This window comes from Plectropomus leopardus, chromosome 1, assembly GCF_026936395.1.
Source record: "Plectropomus leopardus strain MGB_pleo_1.0 chromosome 1, ASM2693639v1, whole genome shotgun sequence".
In the NCBI taxonomy this organism is placed as follows: Eukaryota; Metazoa; Chordata; class Actinopteri; order Perciformes; family Serranidae; genus Plectropomus; species Plectropomus leopardus.
Genome location: NC_142176.1, coordinates 22683433 through 22704542, shown reverse-complemented (window position 1 = coordinate 22704542; position 21110 = coordinate 22683433). Strand labels below are relative to the sequence as shown.

At 39.5% G+C, this 21110-nt stretch overlaps 1 protein-coding gene across 2 annotated transcripts in view; it reads right to left on the bottom strand.

The window, feature by feature from the left end:
- Positions 1 to 21110, bottom strand: part of myo1ea (myosin IEa) — a 65598-nt gene that overhangs the window by 8056 nt on the left and 36432 nt on the right. For both annotated transcript variants that reach the window (XM_042491554.2, XM_042491637.2), the window contains exons 9-23: positions 20880 to 21012; positions 15729 to 15925; positions 15523 to 15603; positions 15043 to 15129; positions 14871 to 14954; positions 13191 to 13358; positions 11205 to 11290; positions 8888 to 8969; positions 8566 to 8672; positions 6671 to 6769; positions 6189 to 6333; positions 2383 to 2497; positions 2133 to 2302; positions 1899 to 2044; positions 150 to 296 (exon numbers count right to left, since the gene is read on the bottom strand). In XM_042491554.2, coding sequence (XP_042347488.2) covers positions 150 to 296; positions 1899 to 2044; positions 2133 to 2302; positions 2383 to 2497; positions 6189 to 6333; positions 6671 to 6769; positions 8566 to 8672; positions 8888 to 8969; positions 11205 to 11290; positions 13191 to 13358; positions 14871 to 14954; positions 15043 to 15129; positions 15523 to 15603; positions 15729 to 15925; positions 20880 to 21012 — 1847 coding nt within the window. The remainder of the gene's footprint in view (positions 1 to 149; positions 297 to 1898; positions 2045 to 2132; positions 2303 to 2382; positions 2498 to 6188; positions 6334 to 6670; positions 6770 to 8565; positions 8673 to 8887; positions 8970 to 11204; positions 11291 to 13190; positions 13359 to 14870; positions 14955 to 15042; positions 15130 to 15522; positions 15604 to 15728; positions 15926 to 20879; positions 21013 to 21110) is intronic.

Here is a 21110-nt window from a genome sequence, read left to right as displayed (position 1 = left end):
TCTCCGTCAACCAAAAAATTAAATAAATAAAATCTAACTGAGAAAGTGAAACTCACATTTTGGAGAAGTGAATGAACTCACAAAAATAAGACAACATTAAGTTATTAACTGTGATTAATTATGTTCAAGAATTCATTATGTTTACTTACGTGTTATTAAACTTGAGTGGTAGCTTCCTCTGGGTTTTCTCCTCAAACCTGCGGGCCAGTAAGCTGATGAACTCTGTCTTAAAGACGCACTCCAGCAGGCTGTCGTACTCCTGCTCGTGCAGAATCATGAAGTCATCCTGCATTGTACTGAGAAACAAAAACATATCACTTACTTAGATGCAAAACTTTACCTGAAACAAAAAAAATGCATTCACAAGATGTTTTTTCTGTTTTAAATACACTGAGCACCTTAACTGCTCTGCTTTGGAAGTGAAGATGGAGAGTCAGAATCATCTTTCACATTTGCATAGAAACAGACGGTTGCTCACAAAGCAGCGCACATCTGAAGAGGGAAGACAGCTTGTGCCCGTAACCCACACAAGGATACTTTTGTTGCTCCCAATGAGGTGGAGTTTTTTCTCTGATGAGCTTTTTACAACTCCTGCTTTTGCTTATTGCACCACCTGGTCTGTATTACCCCACTGACTCAAAATCCACATGCTTGCACCAACAGCTCTGTGATTTCTATCTCTAAAACAAGTTACACAGTTCCCATCAACAAGACCCCACAAGTCTCCCAGTTCCTTTTATTTCTTTTCTTTGTAGTAAAGTGCAGATTATTTCAGCAACATTTCTGAGCTGTGAACCATCAGTCACAGCTTGCACACACAAAGGGACAGACACACAGACACACAGTATATACAAGAGGCAAGAGGTTTAATACACTCCACATGTTTTCAGCGTCCCTTGTGTGACATTTACAGGAACATGGGAACTTGTGTGATTGGAAATCCAGACTGCGGCTTTGAAGTAGATTCATGACTTTGTGTGTACAGATGATACGCTGGGCCCCTGCGTAACAATCTGCCCGGCTGCATGTTGAGCAACCATTGTCTTGTTTTGGAAACAGCCAATTACCTACTGGTATCTTCCTGTACTCCAACATATAGATTGTTTGTCTTAACATGCTTACAACTGCACATTTCAGAAAAAAAGTCTTGTGCCCTGTGTACGCAGTGAAAACATAGATGGAAGGAATGGAAAATTCAATGGCAGCATCACTGTGTTGATTTTTCATGTGTTCATCGGTTCCCATAATGCCTTTGGATTAAAGAGTGTATAGATTAAAGAGTGTTATTTTGTTTTCCCTGCAGAATGCTTTTTCAATCAGGCAAACAAAGGCAAACACGCCACAACGGCCAAATGCATTTTCATTAGGAGAAACGAGCTGCATCTGTAGATATGACACCAATTAAAAAATACATACAAAAATCGGGGGGCAACAGAATAGAGACCACCTTGCGATAGGATGACTCCAACCGTGACGCAGCGATCTGTGATTTTAAATGAATGTTGGCCAAGAGCATAAAGAGGGGGTGGAGGCAGTGGCCCCCTTCTTACATCTGGCTAATGAGGGATGCTGTGCTTAAAGTTGACTTTTGTCTTAACTGTCAATGAGCACCAAATTTGTTTATATGATGGGTTTTGTTTAGAATATACTGAGGTCATAAATGCATGAACAGTATGATGAACATGTGACTTATAGCTTGCCTGCTTGAACTACACTGAGCCTCCATTTAAACGCACCTAAAACAATAAAATACAAATTTTGTCTAAACAAGAAAAAAAAAGTAACTGAAGGTGAAAAGCTGTAAGAACACGTTTTCTAACAGAGTTGATGCTGATATCTGATACAAATGTTATAACACTATCACAGCCCAATATGTCCTGGATTTGAGGGAAATGTACCTGAGAGACACAGCCAAGATCTTTTCTACATCAATCCGCCTCTTCAGCACTTCTGTCACCTGCCCTTTCTCTGGTCCCTGCTTCACCTTTTCTCTTCCAATCAGGTACACAGACTTTGGGGTCAGGATCAAGTCCCTCTTGATTCCCTAGAAAAAGCAGAAAATAAACAGAAGAACTCAATGAGAAGTCAGTTGTTTAGCCACAGAAACAGGCTGCAGACTAAAGGACACCAACCTTGAAGCGGCGGTCATATTTTGTCACTTTGTCCGCAAAGTCAATCTTTTCTCTCTTGGCCAGAAACTGCCGCAGCTCAGGCCTGTCGTCCATACCCAGGTAATCACCTACAAAGTTTCTGTTGAGGCTGTGTCGCCGCCTCTCCTTCCGGTTCAACAGCAGGTCAGAAGCTAGATAAACACAGAGAAAGAGAGTAAGAGATGGAGGAACTTGGACATACAAATGATATCTACGATGTTACTCCACTCACCTTCTTCCCTCATCTGGACATACTTCTTGCGAGCCATGTATTTCCTCCAGGCTTTTTGGATGGTCCTGGCGTAGCCGTCAAACTTACGCTCCCTTGTCTCCTCCAGCAGAAAGAGCTGTGAACGCAAACAAAGCAAGACGACATACAGTAAGAGACAGGCATACCTGCACAAACCCAAACACAGATGCACCTCAACACACTGAATGGAAAGAATGACTGTACGTACATACTGAAGATGCCTGTGTGCAGCTGCACAAAGCCAAATCTCTGCTGTCACTGATAACATTTACATTTTTATGGTTTTTCAGTGAGAGACAGGAGGTTTCACTCCCAGCTACAGTGCAGGCAGTGTCACTGTCTAACAGCAGGGGCTGCAGTTTGGTTGGGTTGTTGGCAGGAGTCAAGTCACTGCTCTGCAGAGTGCTGCAGCGACAATTTACAAACCAGTGTGTATGGATGGGAATTGTGAAGCAGTTTCAGATGAGAACAAGTTTCAAGTAGTCTGATCCATCAGAATCGTACACCTCTGACCAATACCTTTATAAATGTCAGCATGTTTTTCTGAGAGTCATGCACTGCAAAACAGTGATGCCAAACTTATGCCACTACGCTGCTAGAAACTTGCAACAAGGTGTCTTGGCGGAGAGGAAGAAACGGTCAAAAACATGGCTTTATTCTATAAAGAAAAGTGATCTATGTCAGCTGGTTGATAACAACTGGCAGATCTGTGGCTGCTGGATAATTGGGTCACACCCACAAGTGTTTAGTAACGTGAAGGAAAGCCTTAAACATGCTTGTTTTCTTCTGCTGCCATACATTTTCTATCTCTTTGAAAACTGGATCACCATCAGTTTTCTTGCACTGCTTTCAGACACCTTTTTTTTCCAAAAACAAGGGAAAAAGGCAATGAGCAATTTACTGAATGTTAAAAAAATTGCAAGAAATAAGTAGACATAGAAAAATAAAACAAGGGAAAAATGAAAAAATATAGTGAAAATAATTATAATTGTCTCTTTACTTCTAATCACCATAATAACATATTTTAAATTATGTCACCAAATTTTTAAGCACTTTTTTTCAGGTAAAATCTTTGTTTATTTGGTTTGTCTGCCTCCTTTCTCTTTTTTCCTTTTATGTTGCTAAATTTTAGATAATTTAAGGCAAGTTGCTCATTGCCGTCTTACCATTTTTTTGGAAAGAAATTTGCTCAGATTTCAAAGGGTTAAACTTTTTAACATATATTAGTGAGTGCTGGCAACATTTTCTATTGCTGAAATACAAAATGTTTATTTTGATTTCAGATTTGTTCATAGTTTTTGTCCTGTATAAAATTATCAACGCATTGTACAGAGTGATTACTACAGCACAGTGATACCAGTATACTCATAAAAAAATATTTTATTCTTTTACTGTTAAGTCTTTTCACCACTTCCTGCACAAGGAGCTGACCCTGTGCCAACAGACCACTGGTCTTCTCACCACTCTATGTCATTTCCTGTTGGGCCTCTAAACACGCAATCACACTCTCTGCCCTCTCACTCTGCCAGACTAAACATCCTGCCCACCGCTGTAACAGGCCTGGCATCAGCGCAGCCGGCCACAGGCTGCAGTGTGACGGCACAGGAAGGAACCACAAACAACTTAAATGCACTGCAGTCATTGATTAAGACAGTGACACCACGCAATCACTGACGCTTCAATGTTTTTCACCAGATGACTGATTCAACCGCCCGGGTGACAAACCCCAGAACAAACAGCTGGTGGGTTTTTTGTTTATATTACTCAGTGATGACTTTAGCTCAAAATAATCATTATAAAGACCTTAAATAATTATTATTTTTTATCATGAATTCATTAAAATAATAACGTGATTAACTGATTAAACAGTCAAGTGTAGTTAAGTGTAACCATTTCATTGATTAAATGAATGAAGCTTAAAAATCAACTCAGCCAACAACTCATCAAAAACTGACATTCAGTGGCCCTCAGTGTCAAACATCAATGCACAGAGGCACCCTTTAGTTGCAATATAAGACGCACCAGGCGGCGGCATTTTTTGATGCTCCGGGACAAATATCATAGTACACAGAGCATGAAAGTCTTTATAGGTCGTGCAGGAGGTAGATGGCTCAATCAAACTCCTTACTTTCACACAGGAGCCCACTGTTCATGTCCCATGTGAAACAAAAAGTCAAGTTATTTTAATGTGATTGTAGTGTTCTAGTATGTGTAGAGTACTGTGCTAGTGATGAACATCTTGTTACTTTACATAATGTTAGTAACAAACTTACCTATTCTAAGCAATTTTCTACATCTAACCACATTGTTTTGTTGCCTAAACCTAAAGAAGTAATCCTAAAAATGAAGTTTTGTAAGGTTTTTTTACATATATTTCAAGTTTATTTTGAAAAAGACTGCGTTCATTTAATAAGCGTAAATTGACACGCCGTTCCTGAGGATCTGAAACTGACGCAGGAGGATACCTAGTGCATCATATTTTGACATGACGGGCTACTAATCAAGCTTATGTATTTGACGACTTTGGAGTGAGAATGAGTTGTCCTCTTGTTTTGTCCAAGAATCCAAAATGCAAAAGATTTTCAAAATTAAATCACCGCATTTTGAGAAACAAGAAAGTGAATGTTTAACAAATGTTCCTTGAAGAAAAAAAAAAATTGAATATAAGAACAGATTTATTTATGATTATCCACTAACTGAGAAATAATTTCAGCCCTTACTATTATTAAGGCAAAACATACAGAACACATCAAATAACTCAGAGGTGTAAAAGGCTGAATAGATTATGATTAGTTGCTTCTATATGAATTCACAACGCAGCACTTATAAGACCTCTGACTGACAGTGAGCTGCTGGTCATCCATCACCACTCTGAAGGAGAAACTCTTTTACACCATCTGGCGTCAAACAAACTTTACTTATTACATCCAACAGAAAAAAATCGCTTCAGTCATACAACTAATTAGCTGGTGTCAGTGTCTTATCGGACAGAGAGGCTTGTTTTGAGAAGCCTGGCAGCTCATTTTAGCGGTCCGCCCTGTGTGATATTTGCGTTTCACAAGCACACCTCAGTGACTCGGACTCTGGCAGTATGGGGGATGGGGGGACTCTTGGCTTGCATGGCTGCAATGAATAAGTAAAGGCATTCAGGATCAGCTGTAAGGCCTGAATTAAAGATGTCTGTGTATTAGCTTCTAAACATACATCTGTGAGTGTGTGTGAGTGTGTGTGTGTGTGTGTGTGTGTGTGTGCACGTGCATGCTTGTTCATACACGATGTGTAGAAATGTTAGAGTGAGAGTCAAGCTTTGCACAAATGCTGCTTTCATAGGAATCATGAAAAAGTAGTTGTGGTGGAAAAAGACAAGCCTTTACGATGTCCCCCCAAACTCTGCTACCACAGCCTGTACTTGTGTTTTAGCTCCACAGCAGTGTTGACTCAGTGCTGACGTGGTACGAGGGTCGGGTTCAATCTCCTCCCCTGCATCAGGGATTCAAGCATGATTTGGGACATTAATGCCCTTTTATGGTGTTTAGTGTAAAAATGGTGCATTTGCTTCTCTCCCAGCTAACAAAAAGGCTTTTTGCATGCCAGCCAACACTCTGACATGTGATCTGAGCTGTACATCTGTACAACAATAACATATACACGGTCTGAGCTGAAGGTTTTTGCTTTGTAGTAAATTTTCCTGGATTGCTTTCTTATACAGACAGAGTGTTATACTGTGCAAAGATTGAGCAAAAGAGCAGAATATGACAGTGTGAGGGTGAGCTGGATTTCAAACGTACCGACTCTGGGGCTTTAATGAAGATCTTGGTGCGACCAAGCTGGAACTGATCCTGGTCCATGTTGACAGAGCGTAGGAGATGAAGGACGCCTTGTTTCTCATCTCCTCGCCATGTTGGCCAGGACTCTTTGGTCAGGATGGCATACCTGATGACCAGGAATTTCAGCATTAAGCATTTTACATTTGCAATTGTGTGGGTTTGAGCGGACGGGTATTTACACAACGGTTCCACAGTGACCAAACTTTAACGTAAATGTTGTACTTATCCAGAATCTGATTCTAATACCTAAACTCGGGATACTTAATAATCAAATATCATTGCTCTTGTTCTGAAATTAAAAATGTGTGTGCCATAAAACTGTGTTATATAAAGACACTGACAGAGAAACTTAATGATGTGGATTAGTCACATCATGACTGATGCCCAATTTGCTTAACCGGTGCCGTATCGGTGTAGACAAACGAAAATACGAGGCGTGTTACCTGTTGAGGAACTTCCTGAAGACTCTGCGGTAAGCGTAACCAGCACGCCTCACCCTGATGTTTTCCTTCAGACCCAGGTACTCCACTTGGTGTTTTACCCTTAAGACAGAAAAAAAGGATCGACATTAGAATAAAATTAACAAACTTCCTTTTTCCTCCAGTTATCAACTTTGCTGCAGATTAATTTCATGTCAATCGACTAATTGTTTCAGTTTTAAAGTTTAAGGTATATAAAAATACTCTGAATAACATTAATTTAAGATGGTTTCTCACAAAAAGTAGAAAGAAAAAAAAACTCTACAAGGGGGTTAGAAGAACCCTTTCACCATCATTTTATAAGATTTTGTTTTCTACTTTTGACGTGATATTTTTCTATGTGATTATGAAAGATGAGAATAAAGCAGTTAAAAGAGTAGGACATAAAAAATGCAATTTACTTTTATTCATTGTCACAACTATTTTTGCATTTTACTATCAGTGGTTTGAGTCATCAGCTATCAACTTTAATTCAAACGTCTTTTACCAAGTCTATGGCACATGAAGGAAGCGGAAGGGATAATAACAAGTCATTGTATGCAAAACAGCTGCGTTTTGCTAACTTTTCCCCCAAACAAAGACCTTAAGCACTGCTTAGTACACTCAGACTTCCTGTGAAAACAGCAGTTCCGGTGCTAATTAATGAGCCACCCTGCGTCCGACTCACAACAGGAAGGTCATAGGCTCTGAACAATACAGCAGCACTCTGCATCTGAACATGGAGTGCCCAAAGCCAGTGAGCAGGGAAGAAAGAGCGGGGAAACTGGAACAAAGGGATAAAGAGAGGGGGGTTGTCTGAAACACATGACTTCAGACGGACAGAAAATATTCAAGAAAGAGCAAAGAAACAAAACAGGTGGCGGCAGATCACAATGGAAAAATACTCCAGTGTTCACCTTTTGAGTGAGAATAATTAGAGGCCCGGGTCTGTGTTTATCAAGGCGCCAAAATTGAAATTTCTGACTGAAGTGAAAGAGAGATTGTACAAAACACTGCTGGCAATAGTCAGGGGTCCACAAAAAGACTATCGGTGCTTTTGATTGTGTATTTATTCACCCCCCAGGCATTTTTATGGTCCCCACTTGTCACTGTGAAACTGAATTCTCCTTATGCATTTTCTGTGATCTCGTGTCTCTAACAGCAGCAGAATCTATTTCCTGCTCGAGCTTTGACTCCATTCAGCCAGTTTTTTTATTATTTAACCCTTATTTCATAATCTTTTTAAGTATGTCATTGATCTTACCAATCTTATTCTGTTTTATATTTGTGTACATATAATACTGCTTTATAATTTCTACTACCATTTTGTTGTTGTTGTTGTTGTTATTATTGTGCCTAATGAAACATTATGTGTGGAATTCGTTATAATTTGTACAGCACTTTCATCAGCTGTTGTTGTTTTTAAATGTGTTACATAAATGAACTGAGTTTGATTTGATTTTGATTTATTTATACATTATAAATGAAAAGGACTGTCATCAGTTTCATCTGTTAATTGCTACTGAAAATCTTAAAGATTTTTCCCAAAGAAAATAACATTTAAAAAATGTTTAGAAGTAGAAATGGACAAGTTTTTTGCTTTCACTTATAATTATGCAATACATTTGTCCTTGAAATGAATGCACAAAGCACTTGCTATAGACTATTTCCACTTCAAAAAGGCTGAACAATATGGCAGATGTAAATACTTGCCTCTAATTGGCTGTTGTGTTCACTCTTGTGTTTCTTTTACACTTTGCTGTGTAGAAGTAAACAACTTGATTTATTTGTCTTTTATCAGCACACACACAGTGCAGGCTACAGGTGGTTGGAGCCATGTGAGACTGTGAAGTCGACAGCACAGCGGGTCAGTCACTTACCGGCTCTCTTCCCAGTCTCTGGGCTTCTTGGTTTCGTTTGGTTTGATGCAGCGGATGTAGTGTGGAGTGCATTTCATCAGTGTGCTCACCAAATCATTGGCTTGTTTCTAAAAGGAGGAGAATAACATAACATTGACACTATTGATCATAATGATGTCAAAACTCATAAACCCCCCAAATGCTGTGACTTATTTACTGACTGGCTGCTGAAGGACACTCCACTGAACAGCAAACATAATCTTTTTAAAAGGTCCTTTCCCACAGCACCTCTGATAAAGAAGAGGGACAGGTACATACTGTTCACTTTGCTGAACACACACACCTTTATTTTGCTGCCTGCAGTTGTGGGTCGACCCTTCTTTTCAGCGTTGAGGTTTTCTGGAAACAGTGCTCTGATGAAGGAGCTGTTACAGGACAAAGGTGAGCAGTTAGGACTGACACTGAAGGCTGGTATAAACTAAAACAAAGTGCTGTGGAGCTGAAAATAATGCTGAGGTCCTCGGCAGCCTAAAACACAAAAATGCAGTTAATGATTAAAGTCCTTTGACTAAGGTCACTGGTTTAAATTCCTGAACAACTTTGGAAGGTCTGAGTTGGGGGTGGGTGGGAAAACAAGGGATGTGTGTGCGCTCTGTGCTGTATTTGTACAAACAGCTCCAAAACCAAGGCTATTGAACTATGGTGGAACGTGTGCTATTATTTGAAAATTCATAAAATAAGATGACTGATTAATCTGATTAAAGTCTATCCTTTTTGCCCTGTAATAGGAAAAAGAAAGATTTTTATTCCCAAAAAGCTGAATATATGGGCAATAACAACAATACGAGTGCTTGATCAGCCAGTGCTGATCTACACTCCCCCCCAACAAGATAATCTTAGATTACTGGCTCCCAGTTCATTTGGATTTAAAGAAATAACTTTTTGGTACGATTTATAGATGTGATGTTTTATAACATCACAACTAGACTGTGACATGGTGCTGCAGGTCAGAATTTAGCAGATATTTGTGAAGTTTCCATTCCCTCAGTTTCTCTCAGATGAAGACAAACACTCAAGTCATTTCATTGATATTTAAAATAAAGTTGCATGAATTTTGAGCGTCTTTAAGTTTACAGATATATACACATTAAGGGTTAACTGGTATTTTTTTTCATAGATGGATAACTTCAAAAGAGAGGAAAGAGGTTTTAATGCTGACAAATGTACATTTAATGCCGTCTGCAGCTTTGGACTGTGCCAATTTGCTGCCATTCATAACAATGATTTAATAAGTTGACAATTTTGACTTTTTAGTTCTTTTTCAAGTCTCATATGCTCGTGTATCAGCAAGTTCCAGTATCATGGAAAAGTGCTACACCCACTTTCAAAGACGGTGTAGAAGCTCTCCCCTGAGATTAAATGAGGCCAACGTTTCACGCAGAGCTGTAAATTGAAATTAACGATGGTGTCTTGTAATTTTTCCTTGCAGCTCTGCTGTAAAATCAACACTTTTTAATGACTTCTTTAAAGGCTACAAGTTAACAAGGCTTCACTTGATTATCTGATGAATGAAAAGAAAAATCATGTATAAGTTATGATCGTCAAGACTGCTCCTTTTGTGATAAGAACATCTGTCACTCAGGCACAGAGTCTGTGGCTCCTTTTGAACTCTGCCAGCTGTTTTCTTGCTTTGAAAAGTCACATAAAAATGTGGTGACTGTCAGAAATGATTTAAAGCTGACATGCACAGCATTGAGCTGATATCAGCTTGCTGATGCTGCTGCCTTTGGTGTTTATCAATTCATTATTTTCTCAGTGCTTTTTCATGTTTGTAATTCCACTCCCTTTCTGGCTTTCTCCCCCTTTGGTATTTGTTTGGTTTTAAACTTCTAGCTCAAAGCTATGGACACAGAAGAAAGCATCAGCAGGCTGTGTGTACAAATAGACCAAATCTGCTAATACTGTCCAGCTGACAATACTGGTCACTCCTTTCTTCTCTTCTCAGACCTGCTGCTCTGAGGAATGATGTCTGCTTCCTTCCTTCTCAGGCTTCCTTTATGTGTTCTTGTGCCAAAGTCTTCAATCCATGTACATATCTGTGTGTGTGTGTGTGTGTGTGTGTGTGTGTGTGTGTGTGTGTGTGTGTGTGTGTGTGTGTGCGATGTGAAGTGTATGAATATATTTTCCAGCATATGTCTGAAGGGGATTTTGATATAACCTCATTCCATGCCACACAAAATGTGCACAAGAAGGGGGCGAGTAGCAGCCGAGGCCTGCAGGGGTTACTCAGACAATGCAGGCTGTTTGCACAGATGGCCACTTTAACACAAAGAAAGCCCAAGAAACCAAAACACAGGGGGGACCAGACTCCACAATGCAGCCCCGCAGGGAGACTGCACTTGAAAAGCCAGACTGGGGTAGACCCCAAAAGCTGCATATCAGGGAGCAGCAGCCAGACGTGATTCAGGGCGAAGGGCACGACATAACCAGGCCCTGCACACTTCTGCTGCGTCCCGCCAGTTTCCAGATGCACTGCAACATCTGAAAGTCTCATTCAGATGTATTCAATTATACCCATATGCATCACAATAGAAGAGTCCTTTTAAGTGTGCACCATTGAAATCCTCAACACATGTCGGCACAAAATAGGAGTTACTTACATTTCACTGCTCTGCATCAGCTCAATGAGGTCAGTAAAAAGGACGTCTCGGTTCCTCTCGCAGAAACCTTCTGCATCGTAGGACACCTGCAGGAGAGACACAAGAGTCATAGTTATCAAAGAGGACTGTTTGAAACCTTAAACAAAATGAAAGGTGACACCTGTGTGAAAATAAAAAATCTGACTGATATTCTGTGTTCTATAATTCACTGGCTTGAATTTTATGTAAAACGAAAATGAAAGCTTGTGGATCCAAGCTTTACACCTCCCCAGGATTATCTTCTTTATAAACCAGCAGTGGTTGTATAAATTAAACCGTGTTATTATTTCTGCTATACTGTAGCCAGAGGACTGGAGGAATGTTTTGAGCCCGGTCATGGGAGCCCCTCAAGTCTTTATGGCACGGCTCATTAAGCCTGCGGCATGTGTGCCAGGCTGAGGCCACCACACATCTGGAGAATGACACGGGACAACCTCAGCCCAGATCACCAGAATGAAAAATAATTGCACAAAAAGACGTCTGGTGGACTGTACTGTATGAATTCAATAAGGCTGATTAACACGTATGGCGTTGTTAGACACTGTTACATAACAGGAGGGGCTGCAACCATAAATAGAGAAGAGAGAACGGTGGTGTTAGTTTAGATGGGAAAACTTAAAAGGGCGACAATGACGACACCAACTCTAGAATTAAAGTACCAGCTGCATAACTGGCATTTATGACAGATCATACACCATAAAAAATGGCATTTTAATAACTTTCTATTTCCAGAAGTTGCTGTCAGCTCCCTTCTGAGAACAGTATGCAGAACAGTTTATATCATGGCAAGGACAAGTGGATGGAGGCTGCTGTAAACCTTAAACTGAAAGTCGTAATCTTTATGTTACGTGAATCAAGGTATAAAAGTATGTTTTTCTGTGCATGTTTATATGAAAAACTATACACGCTGCTTGCCAGTATTCATAAATGTTTATGTCCGGACCAAGTAGCAAACTCTGGGGCTCATAAATGAAGCAGTTCATCGAATGGCCACTTGAGGCTGGCTCCAAATATCTGTAGACCCCCATGTTAAAATCCCCAACTTCACAGCAGAAATAAATGTGTTCATATCCTTGGTCTCTATAGCAAATTTCAACATTCATGACAACTGTACGGGAGGCAGATTTTTTTATAACTAGCCCATAAACATTTTGTTAAGGCTTAAAGTTACACATATTTAAGGGCAGGGCAGCTTTGAGCGACTGGCTGTCTGTTTGTCGTCAGATCCAACCCTCCTCCACAGCTCCACCCTCTCATCCAAACTTCTGGAAACTGGCTCCAAAAATCCAAGATGACAAAGGCTGAAAAGCTGAACTGCAAGCTTCAAATCTGCAGTCCACAATCCAAGGGGTGATATGCAGTGGCTACATCTATTATTTTATACAGTCTATGGTCCAGACTTTATATTTTTTGTTGTCTTAGTAAAAAATGCAGCAGCTTGTCGTCTAATTGGTAAAAGGGAGCGTGACCACATAACACACCAGATCTTGCCTCCTATCACAAGGCTCCCGTCCGTTCTAAAATTGATGTTAAAATGTTATTGCTTTTTAAGGTGAAAAATTGGTCAACAACACCCTATCTAAAGACTTGCATCTTCATACAGTTGACGATGTAGGTGACTAGTTAACCAAGGAGGAAGTGGGTATACTTGCTTATATATTCCAGTAGCTTTTTGGCTGATGGTTGGGTATACAGTACACACAAAAAAAAAGAGGTGAGTCTACTTCTTATACCTGCATATAACTCTCTGCTACACCACTGCCTTCATACTCCAGTTAGAGCACTTAGGTCGACCCATAAGATTGTTGACTTAGACTGAGATATGGATGACTTCCCATTCAAACAGACAGAAGTATTGTTTCTTAAAAACAAGATGATGCAAGTCGTCAGGATGAGCATACAAAAGGACAAAATGCAGCCGCTTTAAATGAGCGAACTCAGACTGACCTTGCCAGCGTAGTGGTGGATAATGAAGCCCTGGTTCCAGCTGTTGAAGTGTTCGTGGGTGTTGATCTGGACACGGAGCTTCTGCAGCATGGTTTGGTCGGCTCCCTCGCCCACCGCGTGCATGGTGGCACACACATCGTCCAGGATGCACATGATGCCAGGAGGATTCTGGGATCACAAGGAAGGAAGTTGATGGATTATTTATTTTTAAATGATTTTTTAATCTAAAATTTTAATTTAAAATAAAATATGTATTTTTAAATTAACTGATAAGGCGATCAACAGAAATTACAATATAATGATCGTATAATTTTTCCAGCTTATCCATTTGTGACTACTTGCTTTTTTTCATAGTAATTTCCGATAATTTAATTGAGAGTGTCACCTTGGGCTCTATGAAATTGTGGGGTACATTATTCAGTATTGTCTAATTATAGACTGCATAAATGCATTCAATGCAGTTGCAGCTCTAATACGTGCCATCAGAAAAGCTACAAAGCTATAAATTGTATCAGCTTTGAATCTAACAGTGGAGCAGCTTTACTGCAGCTTCTCTCTACCACACTGGCCTTCAGTCTGCACAGTGTGAACAGCGTCTTTAACTACAGAACACACGCCTCTGTTAGAAGACACGTGTTCAATTGTCACTGGATGTGTAAAGAGTTTGGTGTTCAGAGCTGGAGTGTCAGGCACTGATACAGATCCCTGGCTCCACTCAGATGGAGGCTTGTTTTAAAGCCCTTGTTGTAGATTTCATGGATTAGACCTCTCAGTGGGACAGATAAATCAAATTAAGAGGCATGTCGGCACGTTTGAGGATATTAAGCTGCAAGTCACGGCAACACAGCAGACACTTGGCCGGAGCAGGAAACTCAGTTTACAATATTAGGCCAATAAAACTAACAAATGCTCATTATTAAAAAAATATTCCCAAGTTTGTTGTGATTGTAAATTGATACAGGGAATAATAACAACTCTGCTCTTAATAAAACGAAGTTTCTTATATCCAGCAAGATTGTATTTCTAGCCCTGTTTGCTATTTAGAGAGAGACATCTTGAAAAATTTAAATCAAATCAAAAATTATTGAAATTGTTAAGTATCGTCTTTTAAAATATTTTTTCTTTTTTTCTTTCTTTTTTGGCACTCCTTTGAAAGACAGATCTCATGGTTAAGAGCTGCAAACAATGACAATTTTTTTTAGTTATTAATCTGATCAATTGATATTGAACCAATTTATTTTTTGGTCTGTAAAATGTCATAAAATGGCAATCAAAATTCCCTAAAGCCCAAGGTGGCCTCTTCAAATCACTTAAACAGTCCAAAACCTGAAGGTCTTCAGTTCAGTATCTCATCAAACACAGAAAACATGCAGGTCTTCAAATTTGTGAAACTGGAACTACAGTATATTTAAAATTCAGCTTGATTTTTTTATCTTTACTGATTATCTAATAGTCTCTGAAAAATCAACTTATCATTTCAGCTTTGACACTAATTGTGTATTACTATTACTGCTTCTACTGTGACAGGTTTTGATGGATTTCCAGATCCACATGAAAATTTATCTATTATCAAAATAAAATATTTTAAGGATTGTGTATGTTTTGTGGGACTTGCCCACTCCCCCACTAAGGCCCACTTGCTATTGAGTTTATTTGATTATCTACTAATGATTTATTTACTTTGCTCTCGATAAGATCACAGACGATCTTGTTGTTGAAGTAGTCAATCTGAGTCCACTTGATGCCCTCCTGCACATACTCCTCCTGCAAAGAGAGACATGAGTTCAGAGTCAAAATGTAAAGCATCTAATGAGGCATGAAAAGGAAAAAACTGAAGGTGGAGGAAGTTTACCTGCTCGGCCTTCAGAGTCAGCTCAATGAAGATCTGCTGCAGTTTCTCATTCACAAAGTTGATGCAGAACTGTTCAAATCCATTTTTCTGTTGAAGACACAACATGGTTATTAAGTGAGCTGAGCATGAGTACAGATATCCTCTAATTACCTGTACTTGATATTAGAAATCCAAAGCTCCTGCAAACCAAAACAATACAAAAACACCTCCATTTAGTTTGTCTGGTCCAATCAACAAGTCTAGGACATCTCATTAAGCAAACTGAACAAACAAGTAATCAGATTAGAAACACATGTTGAGGTCTGCTGTCTCTATCAGGAGATAGAACTTAATCCACGTACTTTATAACTTAGTCTCATCCTTTGTGATTAATCTGTTTAAATGCTCAAACTTAATACCTGGTAATCTTATTTATGTGTTGCTGCAGAGTTAAATTCCAGTAGCCATGTGTCAGCCTGTGAAAAGACCAAAAACACTTACTTGGAAAATTTCAAATCCGTAAATGTCCAAAACTCCAATATTGAACTCCTGATGATCTTTCACCATGGCTTTGTTGATGGACTGAAATCAAAAGGATCGGGTTACATAAACTAAAGCTTCATTATGGGTAATCACAGCTTTATTTATGACAGTTTTGTGAGTATAGATGTACTGAACTTAAAAACTGTACAAACATGCAATCATACCTCCACCAGAAAGTCAAACACTCGTGCATGCAGGGCTTTGGAGAGGGCGTCACGAGTGTAACACGCCTGCTCCACGTTTAGCGTCACGTCGATGGACTCCAGTGCACTTCCCCACTTGCTGTCCATCTTCCTGCTCGTCAGTTTCTCCTTCAGACGGGTCTGGTCAATTCCAAGCAGAAATGCTGGAAAGGCTAGAACTGTTTAGAGGCAGAGGAGATAGAAGAGGAGAATCTCTATTGGTAATTGTTTTCCAGACAGCACTGGAAAGAAAAGACTCTTAAAAAAGTGAAATAATCAGGGATTACAGCACAGACCTATCAGTATGTTTCAGAACTGAAGAAACAGTGAGTACAATTTTTTTTTGGTTTCTAGTGGTGAGGATTGCAATTTGCAGGCAGCTGAAACTTTTCCCAGTTAAAATCCCTTCCTTGGGGTCTCTTGGACTTCATTTCTGATTCCCAATTTTATGAATTGTTACTCTATGTGATTGCATCAGCGATTTGACATGTGTACATGTACATTTTATTTTCTTTGGTTTGTCTTAGTGCTGGCAGTCTGTCTATTTTTTTTTATTCTTTATTTTATTTTGTTTGTTTGTTTGTTTGTTTGTTTGTTTGCTGCTCTTTTTTGGCGTTCTCTCTGTTTCATTTATGTGTTGTACCTTTGTTTTATTGAAAATTGTATAAATAAAATGTATTTAAAAAAGAAATCCTTCTGTGGTCATACGATATTTCATTTCTGCCAATATATCCCTTTAAATCCTGCACACTGAACCTTTAATAAAAAACAGCCCATTACCATATATAGCTATAGTCAATGTGGCTATTTCAGCATGTCTAATTGTGTAATAGATTGTCGCTGTTCTATTATGATAAACTGAGAAATAAAGCAGCATTGTAGTTATGGGTCCTGCTTTGAATTAGCTAAGAGACATTTCTCCAGTATGCAAAACAGCATTTAGGGTTGCATTCATTTAAAGGCAGCCTTATGTAACCTTTGCAAATATACCGCCTCGCTGCATTTACTCTTATCAGTCTGTGATTAGGCCTAAAAATCCAAAAAGCTTCTACTGATAAACACTGTGCACACATTTGTGGTATAACACCACAAAATTGGGGCGATTCTGTGGCTAGACCGCCAACACGCAACAACCTGGATAAGATTCAGAGCAGAGGAGCTTTGAATCATAGCTGAATGAAAAATAGAAGAATAGTATTGGGCTAACCCTTGAAACAAAAAAAAAAACGTTGAGAACACCACAGATCATTTGTCCCGACCTGGCGTTGATATTCTCCCCTGAGAACCCCTCCCTGCCTTATTACAGTGACTCACTTCCCCTAAAAGGAAATGGCTCTCAGGCCTGCAGACTCACTGCGTCTGGGAATGCATTAGACCACTGCAGTAGCTCCCCTTATGGGACATAAGGGTGTGACTGACCATACGCCTGCTTATATCAGGAGTATCAGGAGGAGAAGTCATTCTTTGTGTTCAGCAGGAAAGGTATGGATTGTATACAAAGGCTGTGTACAGTATGTGAACAATGCTCGTATACGCAAAAGTTCCCCTGCAGGAAATTTGTTAGTCAAAGAGGCAGTGGATGGTGAAAAGAACAGGAAGGAGTGTGTCATGTCCCATAAAATGTGACTAATACAATAATCCTGTCAATCAATGCTTCATTTCTACAATATTGATTCTGAACTACATTCAAAGGGCGGTGCTGCAAAGAGCTAAAGAAAACGTTTCACAGCTTGTTGAGTTTCATCTGCTGTGGGTTTTGAAATTATCCTTGAATACTTTCTGAGCTTGGTTGCCCCAATTTTTTTAAAGGAACAGTTCAGCATTTCTGAATTATTTATTTTTTTAAATTTTTTTTGGCCAAAAGTTAAATGAGTGAAAGTTTATAGTACACCTTCTCTATGGGCCCAATGATGCTGAGACAGTGCCGATCATCTGGGTCATTTTGTATGCAGCAGATGAAAATTTCTGGCTCCATGTGCTGCTGAACAACTTTCGTAAGAATGAACGCGGCCCCACCTCCAACCTTGTATCAAGTTGTCTTTATATATCTATGCTTTAAACAGCAGGAACTGCAAGCCTGGCTCTGTCCAAAGGTTATAAATTCCACCTTACAGCACCTCTGGAGAAATACAAAGTTACAGAGTTAAAACGGCCTGTTGTGGTTTTATTGGGGGGTTATGTGTGCAACTATTTTGCAACCAGGCACAGTGAACTCTTCTTACTGCAGTCTATGCTAAGGTTAGCAAAACAACAAAGGTAGGTGGGTATTGAAAGGTGCATGTTAAATGATGCAGCCACAAAAAAACAGCATTTTGATTTTAAATATTTTACTCAGCATGTAGTTTTAAGGAGGCTTTCAAATCTGTAAATGTCCACTGTTTTGAAGGTGTTAATCATCGTCGGAGCACTGAGCATTAAATAGCAGTTAACTAATTTTCCTGAGCACATACACAGTTAACTGTCACAGAATGTACAGTATATGCAGTGTTGTGACATATGGTTCAAATGATATCGATTAAGGCATCAACCAAAATAACCCGGTTCCAAGGAGTACTGAAACTTTTCCAGTAAAACGATACCTGCATTTGATACTTTTTGTAACCACATCTAGAAAAAAAAGGAAAAAAAAATGGTATGGTTTTCCTTGCCGCCAATCACAAAAAGAGCTCTTCCATTTAATAATAATGCAATATGTGACTGGCCCACGATTGCAGCAGCTACAACCTTTAAAGTTTGTGGTGTGTTGAAGTTGAGTGAGATGTGTTCAACAGAATTGGCCGTTCAGCGAGCGGAGATGCCACCAAACTGTTGGAAAGTATGGCTATGCTACACGCCTGTGGTGTGTTGTGGCAATTTACACACTCAATGCTTTCATTCACATGATGGGTATTGAAGTATGAAGTCATTTATTGGTATCAGTACCACTTTAAAGTGTACTAGTATTGGTACTAGTATTGAAATTCTTAAAACTACACCCAGCCTTAGTTTTTATGCATAATGCCAAACCCAAAAATAGTTATCCTATCGAAAAAGCTTAAGATCCTAAAATAGTAATTTTACAAAAGCATGTCACTGTTTGAGATCAAGTTACTTCAACTAAATAAAGTGCCGGCCAGCCAAAATAACATCTAAATTATTTGTACAAGTAGTCTCGACTTGTTGAATTTCTTTCAACAACAGATGACGCACTGACTCTTGTTGCTGAGTCCAAGTCGATGTGGACTTGGCTGCTGAAGTTTCATATGTGCAACACACTGCAGTTAAAGCACACAGTGAGTGAGACCGGAGGAAACAGGAAAGGCAGAGATTATGGAGTGCTGCTGTTACGTCTGCACAGAACAGACCGAGGCTTTGTACACTGGCAACTGCACTCTCATCTGCATCATACAGACACAGCATGAGGAGGAAGGAAAAGAAAAAAAAACTGAGAAGAATAAAATGAGGCAGGAGAAGGCAAAAGGGAGGGAGGACAGAAGGAGAAGTATTTTTACAAGTCAATTTTAGTCCCTGGCAAAATATGTCCAGACCTACATAATAGCGTTTTATTCTCTGGTAATCTAGCATGGCCTGGATTACTCCAGACAGTTGGCTGCAGCCCTGCATTAACACAATAAAACTTTAGGGAGTGAAAGTGGTGAGAGAAATATTCTACAAAACCAACCAGAGAAGGGCAGCTCAGGACACTGAGGAGAGAGGAGACATGCAGAAAGGCAAGAACGCAGTGAGGAGAAGAAATTAACCACAAGTCAGTCTCGACCTGAACATCAGCTCCACCGTCTTTAGACTCAGTCATCATAACCAAAGAACTGTTTCTGTGTCTTTTTAGCCACGCTGAAATGTGACTCGTGGGTGGCAATGTTGGTCCACCTCACTAGTACAGACTGAAATATCTCTGCAGCATTTACATATAGATTGTCATGTTTTTTTTGTACATCCATGCTCCCCAGAGGATGATCCTGCTGACTTTGGTAATCCACTGACTTTTCCTCTCATCACAAGCAGGTCGACGTTTTTATTTTCTAGATAATTAGCTATTAGATCAGTTGGCACAAAATTTGGTACAGACACATATGCTTCTCAGACAATGAATTAAAATAACTATAATGATTTCCAGACTTTTCATTAAGCCCCATCATCCAGTCAGATCTTTTGTCTAACATTTATGTTAATGACCAAACACCTAAAAACTAATGACATTCCCATCAGCCTCAGCTGTAACTTGTGTTTATCACTTATTAGACTATGTTAGCATGCAAACACACTTAACTAAAATGGTGAACATCGATGCAACAGGGTACAGCATTAGAGGTCGGGCCCTGTTCATGCCTATGAAAGTTGCTCAGTGATGCATTAATCCAATAAAGTAACTGTTACATATGAAATTGTGCAGATTCTGTGGCCCATTAGTTGGGCGCAGTAGAGACTTTCAATAGCTACTTCTGGTTTAGTGCTCAGCTAACATAAAGGGGATAAAATGATTCAATCATGTGACTTTTCTACTTTGGAAATGTCAAATAAAATGGATAAAATTCTAAAAGTAAGACCAGTCATTTCCAGTAGTTGTGACACTCAAAAGAATGAATGATTTACAGACATCTCTTTTACAATGCAAGTTTATGTGAAAAAGTCCTCTTGCTACAAATGCACATGTTTTAAATATTGAAGGTCGGGGCTATCCCATGTATCCCCTCTAAAATCTACATCTACATGCTTGACTTATTTTACTGCCTTATATTCCTTTAAAATTGCTGTTTCTCTTACAGTCTGATCAGGATAAACAACCAGTTGCTGGCCAAAACACTGTTTTAAAGGTGTTAATAATTGTCGGAGCACTGAGCACTGAATAGCAGTTAACTCCTTTTTCTGAGCACATACACAGTTAACTGACAGTGTATTCATTTCTTGTTTTGTTTTGGGGTTTTTTCGTCAGACATGATAGCTATCAATTGCCAAAAAAAAACTGTGCCATGATGAAAGGTCTGAAAGGTCTCCGTTTATCTGTCCCTCCTGGCTAAATGTTAAACAACACCTCAAAATAGCTTCACAGTTTTAAGGCGATTTTTGGTTGTTGCTACCTGTGTCAGTGTGAACAACATTAAGCACAAAACTAGGTCCTGGTGTGAGCCGACTTACACTCTTCACTCTCCACAGCAGCATAGTTGCCTGCTTCCTTGAAAGTGATGTTGCCCAGGTGAAGGACTCCGGCCACAATCTGAAGCACCATTGAGCGGTCCTCTGGTGAGATACCAATCACATCCATGGCATGCTGGGAAAAGCAAAGGAAAACAATGATGCTAAATCAGGGCGGCAGTGTGGGTTTACTCACTCCTGTGGTACCTCGCTCATTGTCCTCTAATAACTCCT